The sequence below is a fragment of the Ahaetulla prasina genome, chromosome 1, assembly GCF_028640845.1.
Source record: "Ahaetulla prasina isolate Xishuangbanna chromosome 1, ASM2864084v1, whole genome shotgun sequence".
NCBI lineage: Eukaryota > Metazoa > Chordata > Lepidosauria > Squamata > Colubridae > Ahaetulla > Ahaetulla prasina.
Genome location: NC_080539.1, coordinates 1,791,446 through 1,809,831, shown reverse-complemented (window position 1 = coordinate 1,809,831; position 18,386 = coordinate 1,791,446). Strand labels below are relative to the sequence as shown.

Genomic DNA, 18,386 nt, shown 5'->3' with positions numbered 1-18,386 from the left:
CCTCCCTCCCTCCCTCCCTCTCTCCATCCTTCCTTCCTTTTCCTTCCTTTCCTTCCTTCCTTCTTTCTATTTTATTTATTTATTTATTTATTTATTTAGTCACAACAATATATATAAGCATCACACAAAAAGATTATATAGTATATAAACATATATATGAGGAAATATTAGGAGGTATAAGCATATATATATATATATATATAAGAAGAAGAAGAAAGAAAAACAATAGGACAGGAACGGTAGGCACATTTGTGCGCTTATGCACGCCCCTTATGGTCCTCTTAGGAATGGGGTGAGGTGAATAGTGGAAAGTTTTTGGTTAAAGCTTTTAGGATTATGAGAAGAGACCACAGAGTCAGGTAAAGTATTCCAAGCACTGATGATTCTGTTACAGAAGTCATATTTTCTGCAATCTAGATTAAAGCGGTTGACATTAAGTTTAAATCTATTGGTTGCCCTTGTATTATTGCAATTAAAGCTGAAGTAGTCTTTGACAGGAAGGACATTACAATAGATGATTCTGTGAGTTAAACTTAGGTCTTGTCGAAGGCGACGGAGTTGTGGGGGCCCCCTCGGTCCCTGGGCCCCTATTCGATGTCCTGCTCAGTCAGTTTGGTTAGCATCCTTGCAAAAAGAGAAGAGAATATTTGTAGCTCAGTGTTGAGGATTCTAGTTCTCGGAGTTTAGTCGGTTGCCTTCAGATGTTTCATTACCAACTAGGTAACGTCATTAGTGGCAGAAGGGAAGGGGGTTTGCAGAGAGGAAGAGGAGGAGGAGGAGGAAGACTGTGGGGTCCTTGGTTCTCTCTGAGCTTGGCTGTTTCCTTGCAAACATTTCATGACCCAACTAGGTAACCTCATCAGTGCAAAGCAGTGAGTGGTTTGCTCCCCATTTATCTGCAGTCTCTTGCCTTGCCAATGTTCGGTGTGTGTGTGTGTGTGTGTGTGTGGAGTTTGTCAATAGATAAACAGATTATCAGCCATCATTAAACCCATAGAGATAATAAGCACATTTACAGACCATTCCAAAGAGTCATTAAAAAAAGGATTGTTTTTGTGGTGTGAATCTCTGCTGGATATTCTAGTTTTAACACCTCCTCTCCAGCAGCCAAACACCCAGATAAGCAGGGATTCACACCAGACAAACGACCCAGCAGAAAGTACCAGCCTAATCAAGGAACTATCAAGGAAGAAACCTCGCTCCATCAACACTGGCAGGACAAGTCGCTGTTTATAAACAGAGAGCAAAACCCCACGTTCCCTGGCACTGATGATGTTTCCTAGTTTGGCAATGAAGCCCCCCCTCCTCCTCCTCTACTACCACCACCACCACCTCCCAAACCCTTTTAGCACTGATAGTGTTCCCTAGTTGGGTCATGAAACGTCTGCAAGGAAGCCCCCCAGCTCAGAGAGCACCAAGGACCTTTCAGTTCAACCCTGAACTACAAAGATTATCTTCTAATCCGTCTAGTTGTATCCAAATAGAGAGCAAGCCCCTCTTTCTTCTGGCACTGATGATGTTCCCTAGATGGGTCATGAAACGTCTGCAAGGAAACTACCCAGCTCAGAGAGCACCAAGGACTCCCCACCTCCTTGCATTTCCCCTAACCCTGCCGGAAGGCAGTGGAAGATGGTCTCTAAAGACGGAGCTTCCGTTTAGCCATCACAGCCCCCCCCGACTCGCAGACGGAACCCTCCCTCTGCAATTTCCCCTTTCTTTGGGGAAAGAAAGAAGGGTGCTTAGTCCTGCATAACGACAATTTATGGTGCTTACCGGGAGGTGGGTGGGTGTGGGGTGGGGGATGCTGTTTTAAGATGCCACAATCTAAAGAGCCCGTAAAGTTCTCCTGCATTTTCCTGGAGAGGCTTAAAATGAGTGTGGAGATGCAGGAGATCGACCAATGTGAAAAGGAGACCATACGGACGACGGCACCGAATGTCTTCCAAGGAGGGTATCATGAATGGCCGCGATCCGAGCCTGGGAAGCTCCTTCAGATGTCTCTTTTATTTCCTGTCTTGGTTTTCCCCACAAAATTTGTCTCGGCCTCTTGCCAGGATCGCAAAGCATTTTGGCTCCTTTTGACCGTCCTCGACTTACGACCAAAATTGGGCCCGACATTTCCACTGCTAAGTGAGACGGTTGTCGAGTGACCTTTGCCCCATTTTACAACCTTTCCTGCCACGGCCGTTGAGTGAATCCCTGCAGTCGTTAAGCAAATCACGGGGTTGTTAAGTGAATCCGGCTTCCCCCATTGACTTTGCTTGTCAGAAGGTCACAAAAAAAGGGCCACGTGAACCCGGGATGCTGAAACCGTCGTAAGTACATGCCAGTTGCCAAGCCTCTGAATTTCGATCGTGTGACTGCAAGGGTCGTAAGTATGAAAAATTGTCATAAATCGCTTTTTTCAGCACCATTTGTTGTAAGTCGAGAACTACCTGTAATTCTATTCGAGGTTGACACTGATGGACAGGTAAAGGCAGCCAGCAGTTTAACGGAGGCATTTAATAGAAAAGCACACCATTGGGGTGGGAGACCCTCTCTGGGCACAGCATTCGAGGGGTGGGCACGTTGCACTTCCTCAACCGCAAAGGAGCCCTTCATCTCCAAGCCCCAGAAAGTGTTGCTCTCTCTCCCAGCGCCTCTTAAGATCTTGGCAAAATGCGGAGATCAAGTCATGGAGCCAGCTCAGATTACAGGTTACAGATTAACAGAGTTGGAAGGGACCTTGTAGGTCATCCAGTCTAACCCCCCACCCAAGCAGGAGACCCTACACCATTTATGACAGATGACAGATGAAGCTTCTTGAAAGCTTCCAGGGATGAAGCTCCCACAACTTCCAAAGGCAACTTCTGTTCCATCGTTTGATTGTTTTCACTATCAAAAAATTCCTCTTTATTTCTAGTTTGAATCTCTCCTTGGTCAGCTTCCATCATCCATCATTCCTTGTCTGGCCTTCAGGTGCTTTGGAGAATAGTTTGACCCCCTTCCTCCTCTCTGGGGCAGCCCCTCAAATATTGGAAGATGCTCTCCTGTCTCCCCTGGTCCTTCTCTTCCCTAGACTAGCCAGGCCCAGTTCCTGCAACCGTCCATCGTATGTTTTAGCCTCCAATCATCCCCCCATCATCCTGGTTGCTCTTCTCTGCATTCTTTCTATTCTTTTTTATAGTGTGGGGACCAAAACTGGATGTCGTATTCTAGGTGTGATCTGACTAAGGCTTTATAGAGTGGTCTTAGTACCTCCCTTGATCTTGATTGTGTATCTCTGTTAATGCAATTTAGGATTGCATTGGGTTTTTTGGCTGCTGTTGCACATGGCTGGCTCGTATTTAGCTGGTTGTCCACTAAGACGCCAAGATCCCTCTCCCAGTTCCTGCTATTAAGATGGATTGTGGTGAAATGTATTAATAGTAAAGCAAGAAATGTAGGAGAAATGTTACAATAAATGAAATGATAATATTAAGAAATGATAAATATTGGAGGAGTAAGATACAAAAGATGTACTCGGATGATATAATTAATGATTGATTGATGTATTGTATATTTGTTTGTTTTTAAATAATGATTTTATTGTAGTGTATTGTACTGTTTTTATCTGGCTGTTCACCGCCCTGAGTCCTTCGGGAGAAGGGTGGTATAAAAATTAAAATATTATTATTATTATTATTATTATTATTATTATTATTATTATTATTATTATTATTATTATTATTATTATTATTATTATTATTATTATTATTATTATTATTATTATTATTATTACATTAAAAAAAACTACTGGGGGAAAAAAGATGGATTGTGGTGAGGCTGCTGCGGGAAACCTTTTCTCCCCTCCCAAATGGAGATCACAAGTTGGCTTTGGGGGGCTCCTGGAAGCGGCTGAGCCGAAAGGGGGTGAGGTCGTAGGTGGGCTGCTCCCCCAGACTCAGTTCACACAGGATCTTTCCCACGACCGGTGCAAACTTGAACCCGTGGCCTGCAGAAGAGACAAAGGGGAGAAACGGATGCATAATTCCCCCCTTCACTTCCTTTCCCTGCATTTTCTTGTAGTCCTCGACTTGCAACCATTCGTTTAATGACCGTTCAAAGTTACAACGGCACAGGAAAAAAGTGACTTACGACCGTTTTTCACACTTATGACCGTTGCGGCCTCCCCGTGGTCACGTGATTAAAATTCAGGCACTTGGCAACTGACTCATATTTATGACGGTCGCAGTGTCCCCGGAGTCATTGGGATCCCCTTTTGGGTCCTTTCGGACAATCAGGAAGCCCGATTCCCTTTACAGCTCTGTTATTCACTTAACAACTGAAGTGATTCACTTAGCAGATGTTGCAAGCAAGGTCGTAGAATGAGGCATAACTCACTTGAATAGAATAGAATAGAATAGAACTGGAAGGGACCTTGGAGATCCTCTAGTCCAGCCCCCTGCTCTATAGCATTTCAGATAAACGACTGTCTAGACTCTGCTTAAAAACCTCCAGTGAGGGAGCACCCATACCTTCTGGTGGCAAGCTGTTCCACTGGTTAATTGCCCCTCACTGCTGGGAAGTTTCCCCTTAATTGCAAGCTCTTGCAGAAAGAAGGGCCGCGGTGTGGCTCAGGCTGTGAGAAGCCTGTTATTAAAACACAGCTGCCTGCAATTACTGCAGGCTCGAGTCCCACCAGGTCCAAGGTTGACTCAGCCTTCCATCCTTTATAAGGTAGGTAAAATGAGGACCCAGATTGTGGGGGAGCAATAAGTTGACTTTGTAAATATACAAATAGAATGAGACTATTGCCTTACACACTGTAAGCAGCCCTGAGTCTTCGGAGAAGGGCGGGATATAAATGTAAACAAAAAAAAAAGATAGACTGTGCTTGAACAGGGAGGCTTTTCCTGGCAAATAGCTCCCGAAGATAAGACCGGGATAAAAGAATCCCCTTTTTAGTGAGGGATTACCTTTCTTCCTCTCTTCTCCAACCCTCCCAGCCCCCCCCCCCCGCCCCCTTTACCTGAAAACCCGGCTCCGATGACAATGTTTTCAAAACGGGGGTGTCGGTCCAGAATGAAGTCCCTGTCTGGAGTGTTCTGGAGGGGAAAAAAGAAATGTCAGCCGAAATTCAGGTTCAGATTTTTTGGGGGGAGGTGGGGGTCAGCTTCTGGGTGGCTTGGATGACACTTGGTACCACATAGATCAAGGGTGGGCAACTTAAGACCTGCGGACTACAACTCCCAGAATTCCTGAGACAGACAGATTTTGGGCTGGATGAGCAAAATGGACAATAAATCTATGTATTTATATCCATCCATCCATATCTGTCTGTCTATCTGTCTATCTATCTATCATCATCTCTTCCATCTATCTATTTATCTATCTATTTATCTCTCCATCTCTCCATCTATCTCTATCTCTATCCATTATCTCTCTCTATATATATATATTTATTGTTGCAGTTAGTTGCGAAGTCATGTCCGACTTTATACTGTATACTTATATCTTCCATCTATCTATCTATCTATCTATCTATCTATCTATCTATCTATCTATCTATCTATCTCTATCTCTATCTCTTTCTCTATCATCTATCTATCTATCTATCTCTCTTTCTCTATCTCTATCTTTATCTCTATATCGCTCTTGCTATCATCTCTCTCTGTCTCTGTCTCTCTCCCCCTCTATTTCTTTCTATCTATCTATCTATCTATCTATCTATCTATCTATCTATCTATCTATCTATCTTCCATCTATCTATCTATCTATCATCTCTTCCATCTATCTATCTATTTATCTATCTATTTATCTATCTATCCATCTATCTCTATCTCTCTATATATATCTATCTATCTGTCTGTCTATCTATCTATCATCTCTCCATCTATCTATCTCTATCTATCTATCTATCATTCATCTATCATCTATCTATCTATCATCTATCTATCTATCTATCTATCTATCTATCTATCTATCTATCTATCTCTATCTATCTCTCTCTATCTCTATCTCTATCTCTCTCTATCTATTCATTCATCTATCTATCTATCTATCTATCTTCTATCTATCTATCTATCTATCTATCTCTATCTATCTCATCTATCTATCATCTATCATCTATCTATCTATCTATCTATCTATCTATCTATCTATTTATCTATCTATCATCTATCTCTATCTCTCTCTATCTATATCTATCTATCTGTCTGTCTATCTATCTATATCTATCTATCTCTATATATACTTATATCTTCCATCTATCATCTATCTATCTATCTCTATCTATCTATCTATCTATCTCTCTTTCTCTATCTTTATCTCTATATCGCTATTGCTATCATCTCTCTCTGTCTCTGTCTCTCTCCCTCTATTTCTTTCTTTCTATCTATCTATCTATCTATCTATCTATCATCTCTCTCTTTATCTATGGTCACAGACCAGCATAAGAAGGGCAAATGCAAGCAATAATTTTAAAAAGTACAAAATACAAGTGATCCTCAACTAACGACCAGAATTGAGCCCCATATTTCTCATATTTGCTGAGCGAGACAGTTGTTAAATGAGCCCCATTTTACAACTTTTCCTGCCACAGTTGTTAAGTGAATCCCAGCGGGTGTTAAGTTAGTCACATGGTTGTTAAACGAATCTGCCTTCCCTGTTGACTTTGCTGCGGCCGTCATAAGTGTGAGTCAGCTGCCAAGGATCTGAATTTTTATCATATGACCACTGGGAGGCTGCAATGGTCGTAAGTGTGAAAAATGGTTCTGTCACTTTTCCTAGTGCTGTTATAATTTTGAATGGTCACTAAATGAACGGTTGTACGTCGAGGACTGCATATATTGAAAAAGTTTTCATGGTTTGCAAATTGGCAACTTTTCCTGTTAACAAACAACAGATTTCTATGCCGCTGTGCAGGCTCGGGGGTGTGAAAGTAAGAGGGGCTTCGGAGGGACTCCTGGATTTGAGGGGAAGACAAGGGGGGTCTGGGGCGTGTGGCCCCCCCCCTCCCAGGCTGCCCCCTCCTTACCGTGTATAAGCACCATTCCTGGACTGCAGGCTCCGGATCGAGTCCCGGCAGATACTTGCTCACAAAATCCTGCAGGCGCTGGAGGTCGGGCACTGGAGGAGAGACCCCACCCTTCTGGTTGGGCTTGTCAGGGTCCGTGGGGGAGCCGTGGTGGTAGCAGACCTGGCAGGAGACAGACAGGCAGTCAAGGAGGGGTCCCGGGTGTTCTCTGAGCTTGGCTGTTTTCCAGCAGACGTTTCATGACCGAAGTAGGTAACATCATCAGTGTTACAAGGGAGTGCAGTGTGCAAAAAGGAGGAGGAGCAGGAGGAGGAGGAAGAGGAGGAGGACTGTGGGTTCGTTAATGCTCTCTGTGCTTGTTGTGTCCTCCTTGCCTCTGTCTGAACGATGGCTTAATTAGCCGGCTCTTATCAGCTCTGGCAGCAAAAGAGCCAGCGTCTGCCAAGAGCCCTCGTTGGCTGCCAAGACGCTGGTGAGTCACAACCTTCAGCTCTAGTCAATCCGTGGATTTGCCTGATACAAAGAGACACAGCAGCTCTTGCTGCCTTTTATATCCTGTGGGGTGTGGCTCCATGACTCAGCACTTCCTAGGCCTGCCCCTCTCCTGCTTCTGTTGTTTCCGCCTCTCCTGCCTACGAAACCTAGGGTCCAGCCAGGCCTGATTGTCATCAGTCGGGCCTGGAGGCATGGCCTGGGGGGGGGGAAGAGTCAGGGGACGGAGGCCTCGTTATCTCCTCCACCTGGCCTGCCTCTGGATCCTGGAGCTGAGCCAGGGAGGCCGGTGCTTCCGAGGTAAGTCCTGACGGCCCTTCCCCCTCACTGTCCAAATCACTGTCCAAATCACGGCTCCAAGGCACTTTTGGGCATGGGGCCAGGTTCGGGGGCGGGAGCCACAACAGTGCTTGGTCGTTTTCTTGCAGACGTTTCATGACCAAACTAGGTAACATCATCAGTGTTAGAAGGGAGTGTACTGTGCAGAAGGAGGAAGAGGAGGAGGATTGTGGGTTCCTCTCTGAGCTTGGTTGTTTTCTTGCAGGCGTTTCATGACCCAAACTGAAGAGCCGAGGATTCGGCCCAAGGTCTGACGGTCAGCAAAGGGCCCGCAGTGCCAGGACAGAGCATGAGGCCCTGGCTGACCAGGCCCAGATTCCCATGATCCACCCTGACTGTGGCTGAGAGGAGATCCGGTAGCTCTTTTTCTGTGGGAGCAGAGCAGGCAGAACTGGGGAGGGAGTGAAGTGGGTCATCAGCTTAGAATTCTTACATTGCCACAAAGGATCTAAATATAAACCTTCTGGAATTCTATTGGCACTTCCCTGATGCCAGTTAAGTACAGAGAGTCCTCGAGTTACAACCATTCATTCAGCGACCCTTCAAAGTTACAACAGCACTGAAGAAAAGTGACTTAGGACCAGGTTTCACATTTACGACCGTTGCAGCATCTCCGTGGTCACGTGATCAAAATTCAGGTACTTGGCAACTGACTCATATTTATGAGGGTCCCCTGGTCTCCTTTTGTGACCGACCTCCTGTCAAGGGGAAGCCGGATTCACTTAACAACCATGTGACTCACTTAACAACTGCAGGGTTCACTTAACAACAGAGGCAAGAACGGTCGTAAAAATGGGGGCAAAACTCACCGAACAACTTTCTCACTCAGAGAAAGAAAGAAATTAGGGGCTCAATTGGGGTCGTAAGTCGAGGACTACCTGCGTAGCACTTGAATTGACGGAGGTTCTTGCCCGGTGCTGATCCGTTGAGCCTGGCATCTTCCATCTGGGGGCAAAAGATCCCCCCCCATGTGGAGCCACTTGCCCGCAAAATGAAGACCCCTCCCCAATTCCCTGATCTGCTCCAGCCCCTTCCTTCTCACCTTCATCAGATCCGGATACTCCCCGGACTGCAAGCCGTAGAAGTGCTGGTCGTCTTGGTTGAGGCCGATGCCCAGGAAACACGGAGGATGCCCAAGGAGACCCCGGGCGCCTGGCACCTTCGCCCGCAGGTAGCAAACTCGGATGCGCAACGGCTGAAAGAGGAAATGGGGCTGAGGAAGGTGGGCAACACCCTGGCATCCCCTTCGCGGGTGCTTGGAGCAAGGCAGACCTGGCCCCGAAGGGAATGTACCTTGGCAAGGCCAGCTCAAGTCTGCCACTTCGCTCCCTGGCAGGCAGAAGGAGGGGGTTGAAATTCTACAATTCTCCTGCAAACTGGCACAGATTCGTCCTCGGACTTTCAATGGTTCGTTTAGCAACCGTTCAAAGTTAACAACGGCACTGAAAAAAGTGACTTATGGTCGTTTTTCACACTTACGACCATCACAAGCTTGGCAACTGGTTCATGTTTATGATGGTCGCAGCGTCCCGGGATCATGTGATTTGCTTTTGCGACCTTCTGATGAACAAATGGGGAAGCCAGGTTCACTTAACAACCATGTTCCGGACTTAAGTGATCTGCTTAACGACTGTGGCAAGACAGGTCGTAAAACGGGGCAAAACTCCCTTAACAGCTATCTCACTTAGCAATGGTAAGGTCCTCTAGCCCAGCCCCTCCTCAGACAGGAAGACCTATATTAATTCAGACAGATGGCTGTTCTTTAAAACGTCCAGTGACATAGAAGGAAGGAAGGAAAGAAGGAAGGAAGGAAGGAAGGAAGGAAGGAAGGAAGGAAGGAGGGAGGGAGGGATGGAGGGAGAAAAAAGGAAGGAAGGGGAAAAAAAAGAGAGAAAGAATGAAAGAAAGAAAGAAAGAAAGAAAGAAAGAAAGAAAGAAAATTGAGCTTCCGTCCTTCCCACATGGCCTTCAATAATACTATGGAAGGAAGGACGGGAGAGAGGGATGAAGGAAATGGAGGAGGAGGGATGGAGGGAGGGAAGAAGCGAAAGAGAGGGAGAGGAAAGAAAGAGTGAGAGAGAAAGAAAGAAAAAGAAAGAAAGAAAGAAATGGAGGAGGAGGATGGAGGAGAAAAAGGAAGAAAGAAAAGAATGAAAGAAAGAAAGAAAGAAAGAAAGGAAGAAAGAAAGAAAATTGAGCTTCCGTCCTTCCCACATGGCCTTTTATAATACTAGGGAAGGAAGGACGGAAGAGAGGGATGAAGGAAATGGAGGAGGAGGGATGGAGGGAGGGAAGAAGCGAAAGAGAGGGAGAGAAAAGAAAGAGTGAGAGAGAAAGAAAGAAAAAGAAAGAAAAAGAAAAGGAAGGAAGGAAGGAAGAAAGAAAGAAAGAAAGAAAGAAAGAAAGAAAGAAAGACAGCAAAATGGAGCTTCCCTCCTTCTCTCATGGCCTTTAATAATACTAAGGAAGGAAGGAAGGAAGGAAGGAAAACAGCGTAACAGAGTTGGAAGGGACCTTGGAGGTCTTCTAGTCCAGCCCCCTGCTCAGGCAGGAAGCCCTATATACCATTTCAGACAAATGGTTGTCCCATCTCTTCTTCAAAACTTGCAGTGTTGAATAGGAGGTTGGCCTAGAAGACCTCCAGGGTCCCTTCCCACTCTTTGGCTGTCAATCTGCCATTCAGCAAGGCAAGCCAGCCTCCCTCCCTCCCCGCCCCATCTCTCTCCCCCCACCCTTCCCACCTGCGTTGTTGTTCTCGGCTCTGGTGCTTATTTACGGCTTGTGTTATCTCTGGTTTGTTCTGACCTTGTTGTACATTGGCCAGAGTGGTTAAGGCAGGGCTCGTCCGACAACCGCATCAATTAATCAATCAATCTGCCATTAGTTAAATAAGGATGTCATTCAAAGTCTCAGAGGGTGGGCCAGGCAGCTGGGACATAAATGGCAGATGTCAACTCTTCTGTGACTTCCAGATCCCAGAATTGGAGACCTCCAACCCACCCCTCAGCCCCCCCCCCCTCCCCGGGCTGCCTGGGACCCTCGGGAGACTTCTGACTGCGGGGTGGGCATTAAACTCTGGCCTGGAGAAAAAAAGCTATCATTAGCCATGTTGGAGGCGAGTGAAATAAAATGACAGTACAGGGAATTAGATTAACAGATTGACAGAATTGGAAGGGACCTTGTAGGTCATCTAGCCCACCCCCGCCCCTCCTTCCCCCACCCAAGCAGGAGACCCTACACCATTTCCGACTTTCGACCCCCAATGGAGCCCAGAATTTTATGTTTGCCACGGGAGACGTTTGACGAATGGAGTTTTGCCCCATTTTATGACCTTCCTTGCCACCGTCGTTAAGTGATTCACTGCAGTTGTTAAGTCAGAAAGACGGATGTTAAGTGAGTCTGGTTTACCCATGGACTTCACTTCTCAAAAGGGGTCATGGGACCTTGGGACGCCGTGGCCGTCGTAAGTATGAGTCAGTTGGGAAGCGTTTAAATTTTGATCATGTGACCATTGAAATGCTGCAATGGTCGTAAGTGTGAAAAATGGACATAAGTCACTTTTTCCAGTGATGTTGTAATATGGCACCGTCCTTAAACGAACCGTTGTAACTTGAGGACTACCTGACTTTGTTTAGCAACTGTTCGAAGTTACAAAGGCACTGGAAGCCATGACATCTGATCAGTCCTCGCACTTACAACGGTGCTAATATCCCCACAGCCATGTGATCAAAATTCAGATGCTTGGCAACCGATTCATATTTATGACGGTCGCAGTGTTCCGGGGTCACGTGATCCCCTTTGGCGACCTTCCGACAAGCCAAAGTCCATGGGGGGAGCCAGATTCACTTAACGACTGTGTGACTAAACTAACCACTGCAGTGACTCACTTAACAACTGCAGGGAGAAAGGTCGAAAAATGGAGCAAAACTCACTTAATAACTTCCTAGCGTGTAACTGCTTAGGAATTTCAGGCTCAATTGGGGTCCTAAGTCAAAGACTACGTAACCATCTCGTTTAGCAATGAAATTCCGGGCTCAACTGCAGTCGTATGTTGAGGACTATGTAACTGTCTCGCTTAGCAATGAAATTTTGGGCTCGATGGCAGTCGTAAGTCGAGGACTACCTGCAGGGTTCTCCCCACCGCCTGTTCTGTCCCCCCTCGCCTCCGTCTGAGCGATGGCTTAATTAGCCGGCACTATCAGCTCTGGCAGCAAACTAGCGAGCGTCTGCCAAGTGACTCGTGTTATCTCCCTTGATGCCAATGAGTCACCCAGGAACAAACAGTACATCAGCTCTTAGTTAAGCAGTTGATTTGCTTGCCACGAAGAGGCATAGCAGCCCTTGCTGCTTTTATATCCTGTGGGGTGTGGCTCCATGACGCAGCACTTCCTAGGCCTGCCCCACCCCTGCTTCTGTTGTTCCTGCCTCTCCTGCCTATGAAATCTAGGGTCCAGCCAGGCCTGATTGCCATCAGCTGGCTCTGGAGGTGTGGCCTGGGGGTGGGGGGAAAGTCAGGGGATGGAGGCCTCGTTATCTCCTCCACCTAGCCTGCCTCTGCCTCTGGCTCCTGGAGCTGAGCCAGGGAAGCCGGTGCTCCCGAGGTAAGTCCTGATGGCCCTTCCCCCTCACTTTCCAAGTCACTTTCTGGCAGGGGGCCCGGCTCGGGGGGGGGCGCAGATACAACACCACCAACCACCAACCCTCCATATGGGTGGTCTTGCACCCCCAAATATTGCTGGTCCTTTGATCCCCGTCCTCTTTTTTGGGGTGGGGGTCTCCCCTGCTTACCTGAAGAGGCAGCTGCAGCCCCAAGGGAGCCAGGAGTTGATTCGTCCACGCACCGGCTGTGACCACTAGGCGCTTCGCCTGGTACTTCCCTCGGCTGGTGGTAACTGTGACCACTGATCCCGGCAGGATTTGGAGAACCTTCTCTCCGTCCCTCAAGACCCCCCTGTGCCTCTGAAAGAGGTCCTGGGTGGGACGGGAGTGGGGGGGGGGAAGCCAAAAAGAGCTCAGCCCACCAAAACCCACTTTTAGTTTTTGTTTCGACCCACATCCCCAGTGGAAGTCTGCAGGATCCATGGGGCAGGTGTGGGGGTCAGTGGTTAAATGCACCTGCAGAATATTGTCCCATCTGCCCCCCCCCTCTCCAAAAAAAGAGCGGATGCAGCTTTCCTGGGGTGGGGGGTGGGGGGTGGGGGGTGTTCAAAAGTTGGGAGATTTGCTGATCGGTTTTGAAGGTGCAAGGAGATTATTGGGGTGAAGGGGAGTGAAGGCCTAGAAGGTAAAAATTGAATTTAAATGATCCTGATAGATTAGAGCAGCCGTCCCCAACCTTGGCTGCTTGGAGAGGGGTGGACTTCAAGTCCCAGAATTCCCCGGGCAGCTTGCTTGCTTCCTTTTCTTTCTCTATCTCTTTCTTTTCTTCCTTTTCTTTTTCCTATCTTTCTTTTTCTTTCTTCCTTATCTTTCATTTCCTTCCTCTTTTTCTTTCCTTCCTTCCTTCTTCCTTTTTCTTTTCTTTCTCCTATCTTCCCTTTCTTTTTTATCTTTTATCTTTTTTTATCTTTTATTTCCTTCCTTCCCTTCCTCTTTCCTTCCTTCCTTCCTCCATCTTTCTTTTTTCTTTTCTTTCTTTTTTATATTTTATTTCATCTTTGTTTCTTTCTTATCTTTCGCTTTCATTTCATTCTTATCTTTTTTTTTTCTTTCTTTCTTATCTTTCATTTCCTACCTTCTTCCTCCTCTTGCTCTCCTCCCTCTCTCTCTCTCTCCTTTCTTCCTTCCTTCCTTCCTCCTTCCTCCTCCATCTTTCCTTTTCTTTCTTTTTTATATTTTATTTCATCTTTGTTTCTTTCTTATCTTTCTCTTTCATTTCATTCTTATCTTTATTTTTCTTTCTTTCTTATCTTTTAATTCCTACCTTCCTTCCTCCTCTTGCTCTCCTCCCTCCCTCCCTCTCTCCTTCCTTCCTTCCTTCCTTCCTTCCTTCCTTCCTTCCTTCCTTCCTTCCTCCCTCCTCCTCTCTCTCTCTTCCTTCCTTCCTTCCTCCTTCCTCCTCCATCTTTCCTTTTCTTTCTTTCTTTTTATATTTTATTTCATCTTTGTTTCTTTCTTTCTTTCATTTCATTCTTATCTTTATTTTCTTTCTTTCTTATCTTTCATTTCCTACCTTCTTCCTCCTCTTGCTCTCCTCCCTCCCTCCCTCTCTCCTTCCTTCCTTCCTTCCTTCCTTCCTTCCTTCCTTCCTTCCTTCCTTCCTTCCTTCCTTCCTTCCTTTCTTCCCCATTTTATGACTTGAGGTGAGCAGTTCCCCTTCACCTGGGCAGTTCCCCTTCAGACCACTTTACCAACCCTGGTTAGAGCTCAACCCCTGCCCCCAGAAGAGCCACCCACATGGGGATTATGGGAGTTGGAATCCTTCCCCTTTGGAGGGCACAAAGGCACTGGGGAATCCCTGCTGTGTGGGAGGGGGGCCCTTGAGTCACCACCTCCTCCTCCTCCTCCTCCTCCTCCTCCTCCTCCTCCTCCTCCTCCTCGCAGGCTCTCCAAAGCTGTAAAGATGCTTTTATTTCACCTCCCAGTGACATTTACTTGTTGGTTTTATGGGCCTGCCTGTCGACTGAAAGGCTTTTCATTTCTTTCCTCTTCCTTCTCCTTTTTAAATGGCCCTGCGCTGTTTTTATTGTGGTGTTTTGATTTGGGCTTGTTTTCATTCTGCCGGGGCCTCCGGAAGCCCTCCGGGCACAAAAGAAGCTCTCCGATACCCAGATAATAAAGCTGAATAAAAGGCAGCAGCCCTCCCCTCTCCTGGAGGGGGGGAAGGGAAGGGGGGGCGTGGAGGCAGGAGCCTCCCTGGAGGCTGGGAAAATATTGATTTCAAAGGGGCAGGCTGGCCTTTGGGAATGAGGGGGGGAGACCCCTTCCTACCTGGGACTGTCTGTCGGTCTGCCTGTATGTTTTTCTGTTGGTCCATCCATCCTTTCCTCCATCCGTTTGCCTGCCTCTCTGCCTGTCAATCTCTCCATCTAGCTGTCCATCTGTCCATCCATCTGTCCATCCATCCATCTGCCTGCCTGTCTGCCTGCCTGTCTGCCCATCTATCTGTCTGTCTGTCTGTCTGTCTCTCTCTCTCTTTTTCTATCTATCTATCATCTATCTATCTTTCTCTCTCTATCTCTCTCTCTTTCTGTCTGTCTGTCTGTCTGTCTGTCTGTCTCTCTCTTTATCTATCTATCTTTCTCTCTCTCTCTCTTTCCATCTGTCTCTCTCTTTCTCTCTCTCTTTTTCTGTCTGTCTCTCTCTCTTTCTCTCTCTCTCTCTCTCTCTTTCTCTCTCTCTCTCTGTCTCTCTTTCTGTCTGTCTGTCTGTCTATCTATCTATCTATCTATCTATCTATCTATCTATCTATCTATCTATCTTTCTCTCTCTCTCTCTCTCTATCTTTCTTTCTGTCTGTCTGTCTGTCTCTCTCTCTCTCTATCTCCATCCATCCATCTGTCCATCTCCCATCTTTATTATTTTAGCATTCGTTTATGCATTGCCAGGGTAGCCAGTCTGACCCGCAGACGAGGGGCCTCTTTTGTCCAAAGGGTTTACTGGAGAAGAAGGGAAGGGTGGGGGGCATTTACCTCCCCCCCAAATGAACCCAGTTGCTACCTGCACAGCCCTGAGGGCCTTGTTGGCATACAAGACGCCTGCCGTGGGGTCGGTCACGGCCATCTCTCCGCCGTAGGGCTGGATCCCCGGGAACCGGTTGGCCAACTCCTGGGGGGTCAGGATTTCACATGGCAACCGGTGGCGCTCCATGGTCCGCCTGTAGCTCTGGAACTCGGGGTTCTCCTGGCGTCCCACCACCAGGGCGAGCATTGGCCTGTGGCAGAGGGAAGGCGGTTATGGCAGGGACCTGCTCTGGTGCCCCGGGGACAGCAGGGTGGGGAAGAAGGCCCGAGGGGCAGAGGGGCAGCAGAGGGCTTGGACAAGCCCAAGGCCAGCCGAAGTGGTAAGGCCAGCAGGACACTTTGGATGGTCTCCTGGCTAACCAGACGGATGGCTGCCTGCCTCTGACCCCACCTGCCGGATGAAAAGCCATGCGGATGCCCCTTTTCTTCATGGCTTTTAGGGAATTGCATAAATTACCCAGAGAACCTGTCTGGCTGCTGGCAGGACCAACGGGGTGGGGGTGGGGCACACAAGGAAAGCAGGGGGAGACCAGCAAATTTGGCAGTGCTAGAAGGGAGGGGGGATTCGGGGGAGGAGGAGGAGGAGGAGGAGGAGGAGAAAGACTGTAAGGTCCTTTGGTGCTGCCTGAGTTTGGCTGTTTCCTTGCAGATGTTCTGTGACCCAACTAGGGAACACTATCAGTGCTACAAGAGAGGGGGGTTGCAAAGACCAGGAGGAGGAGGGAGGGGGAGGGGGAGGAGGAGGAGGAAGAGAAGGAAGAGGAAGAAGAAGAAGAGGAGGGGGAGGAAGACTGTGGGATCCTTGGAGCTCTCTGAGAGCCTAGTGGCTTCCTTGCAGACGTTTCATGACCCAACTAGGTAACTAGGTTTGCGGGGGGGGGGGGAGGAGGAGGAGGAGGAGGAAAACTGTGGGGTCTGTGGTGGTTTCTAAGCTTGGAGGTTTTCTTGCAAACGTCTTGTTACCTGACTAGGGAACACATTAACCGCTGATCTAGAAATAAAAATCCTGGCACGATTTGTTCATGCTTGCAACATGACACCAACCCATGTCAGCAGTCATTGGGGATGGGGGAGGTTCCTGTGACTTGCATAACCAGGTCAGGTGGAGGCCCCGTGCCCACCTTTGGCACACACCCCCTCCCCTACTCAGTTACACTTTGTGCGCTGGGCAAGGCTGGGAGGGGGTGCTGCCACAACCTGCTTGTTTTGGCACATCTGTGCGCGCACACACACACACACACGGGTCCCTGAATCCACCCATTCACACGCAAGCCTTTTGCCCATCCCATCCCCAGAGCTGGGACCCAGTGGCCCCCTTCCCACAGATTGGAACCAGGTTTCGGTTGCCGCCTTTGCATTTTATGCTTTTAACAGGTTGTGTGTTTTAATTTTTAAACCGATTTGATCTGGGTTTTTTTTTAGTAACGGATTGATAGCTGCACAGAATCGGCCAAATTCGAAATAATAAATAAAGTTTTTTTGCCTCCAGTGTGTTTGTGTGGGTGTGTGTGTCGGGGCGGGGCGGGAGTGGGGAGGTAGTGGGGGCTAGTACACCACACTGGTGCTAATGGCCCGAAACGGTATCCTAACAAAGAGGCAACCCTGAGCTTGTGGCTATATATGTTCCCTAATCAGGTAATGAATTGTCTGCAAGAAAAAAAACCAAACTCAGAGAGCACCAAGGACCCCAACAGTCCCCCTCCCCCTCCTGCCCCTCACAAACCTTTACAGTCAGTCACAGAGTTGGAAGGGACCTTGGGGGTCATCTAGTCCAACCCCCTGCTCACGCAGGAGACCTGTACTAGGGATTCGAACTGTCTTGAACTGCCGACCTTTCTGATCGCCCCTCACTTGTAGCACCGATGATGCTACCTACGGTCGTGAAACGCCTGCAAGAAAACCACAAAACTCGGAGGGCATCAAGGACCCCCCCAGTCCTCCTCCTCCTGGCACTGATGATGTTACCTAGTTGGGTCATGAAAGGTCTGCAAGAAAACAAGCCAGCTCAGAGAGCACCCAGGACCCCTTCATTCCAACCCTGAGTTACAAAGATTCTCCTTTATTGATTGACAGCTCTGGGCACGTGCAGAGGGCTGATCTCCTGCCACGGAGGGAATGCCGACCCTCCCAGGCTCCGGCCTGTTTGGGAGCCAGCGCCTTATCCTGAAGCCCCTTCCCCTCTTCCAGCTACACGTCGTCTCTCTGGATCCTGCGCCTTCTTTGGAATTTCCAGCGCTGTGCGGGAACAGGCAGAGTCTGGCGCGAGGAAGTGGAGGGACCCTGGAGATCATCCAGTCCAACCCCCTCTTCAGGTCCCCGCTGGGAGATTCACCTGTGCAGCTGAGTGCCCGACTCGGCCTCCAGCTGGGCCCAGAGCCGCTTCGCTTCGGCCATCAGAGCCAGGTAGCGATCTTGCGGGTAAGCGCTGCGGGAGATGCGGCTCTGGCCGTGGGAGCTTCCTCGCGTGTGGGGCAGCGGGAACTGCGGGGACAAAGAGGGAGGGTCGACCCGGGGGACTTTCGGGGGGGAAGGTAGAGGTGGCTTCCCTTGCCCCGTAGCCCCCTTCAGCTTGCAAACCCAGGCTCCGGCCCCCTCGCCCTCCCTCCCTCGCCTCGTTGCTGCGGGCAGAAGTTCATCCGGGCAGCGGCGCCGCTACCTGGTCCAGCAAGAGCGTCTTGAGCCGGCGGCGGGCCAGGTGGTAGGCAGCGCAGGAGCCCTGGATCCCGGCGCCCAGCACCAGGGCATCGAAGAGCCCGCCGTCCCCCCCGGCGGCCATGGCTCCGCGACCCTCTTTCCAGCGGAGGGGAAGGCAAAGTCCAGCTGGCTTGGCCGCCGGCCCGGCTCCTCTCTTTGGCAGGAGGGGCGCCGTCGGGGTG

The 18,386-nt window shown here is 48.6% G+C and overlaps 1 protein-coding gene across 3 annotated transcripts; it reads right to left on the bottom strand.

The window, feature by feature from the left end:
* Positions 1-3,592: 3,592 nt before the first annotated feature.
* PIPOX (pipecolic acid and sarcosine oxidase) lies at positions 3,593-18,324 on the bottom strand. 3 transcript variants are annotated; one of them, XM_058163008.1, is made up of 8 exons: positions 18,167-18,324; positions 17,843-17,991; positions 15,488-15,701; positions 12,617-12,799; positions 8,871-9,023; positions 6,998-7,159; positions 4,991-5,066; positions 3,756-3,973 (listed from the first exon to the last, which is right to left on the bottom strand). In XM_058163008.1, exons 1-8 carry the CDS (start codon positions 18,284-18,286, stop codon positions 3,843-3,845), a joined length of 1,188 nt encoding a protein of 395 aa, XP_058018991.1. In that variant the 5' UTR covers positions 18,287-18,324; the 3' UTR covers positions 3,756-3,842. The 3 variants fall into 3 exon arrangements, with proteins under 3 accessions (XP_058018992.1, XP_058018991.1, XP_058018993.1); XM_058163009.1 differs by lacking the exon at positions 8,871-9,023 and having other exon boundaries at positions 3,593-3,973; XM_058163010.1 differs by lacking the exon at positions 12,617-12,799.
* Between the last annotated feature and the right edge of the window lie 62 nt (positions 18,325-18,386).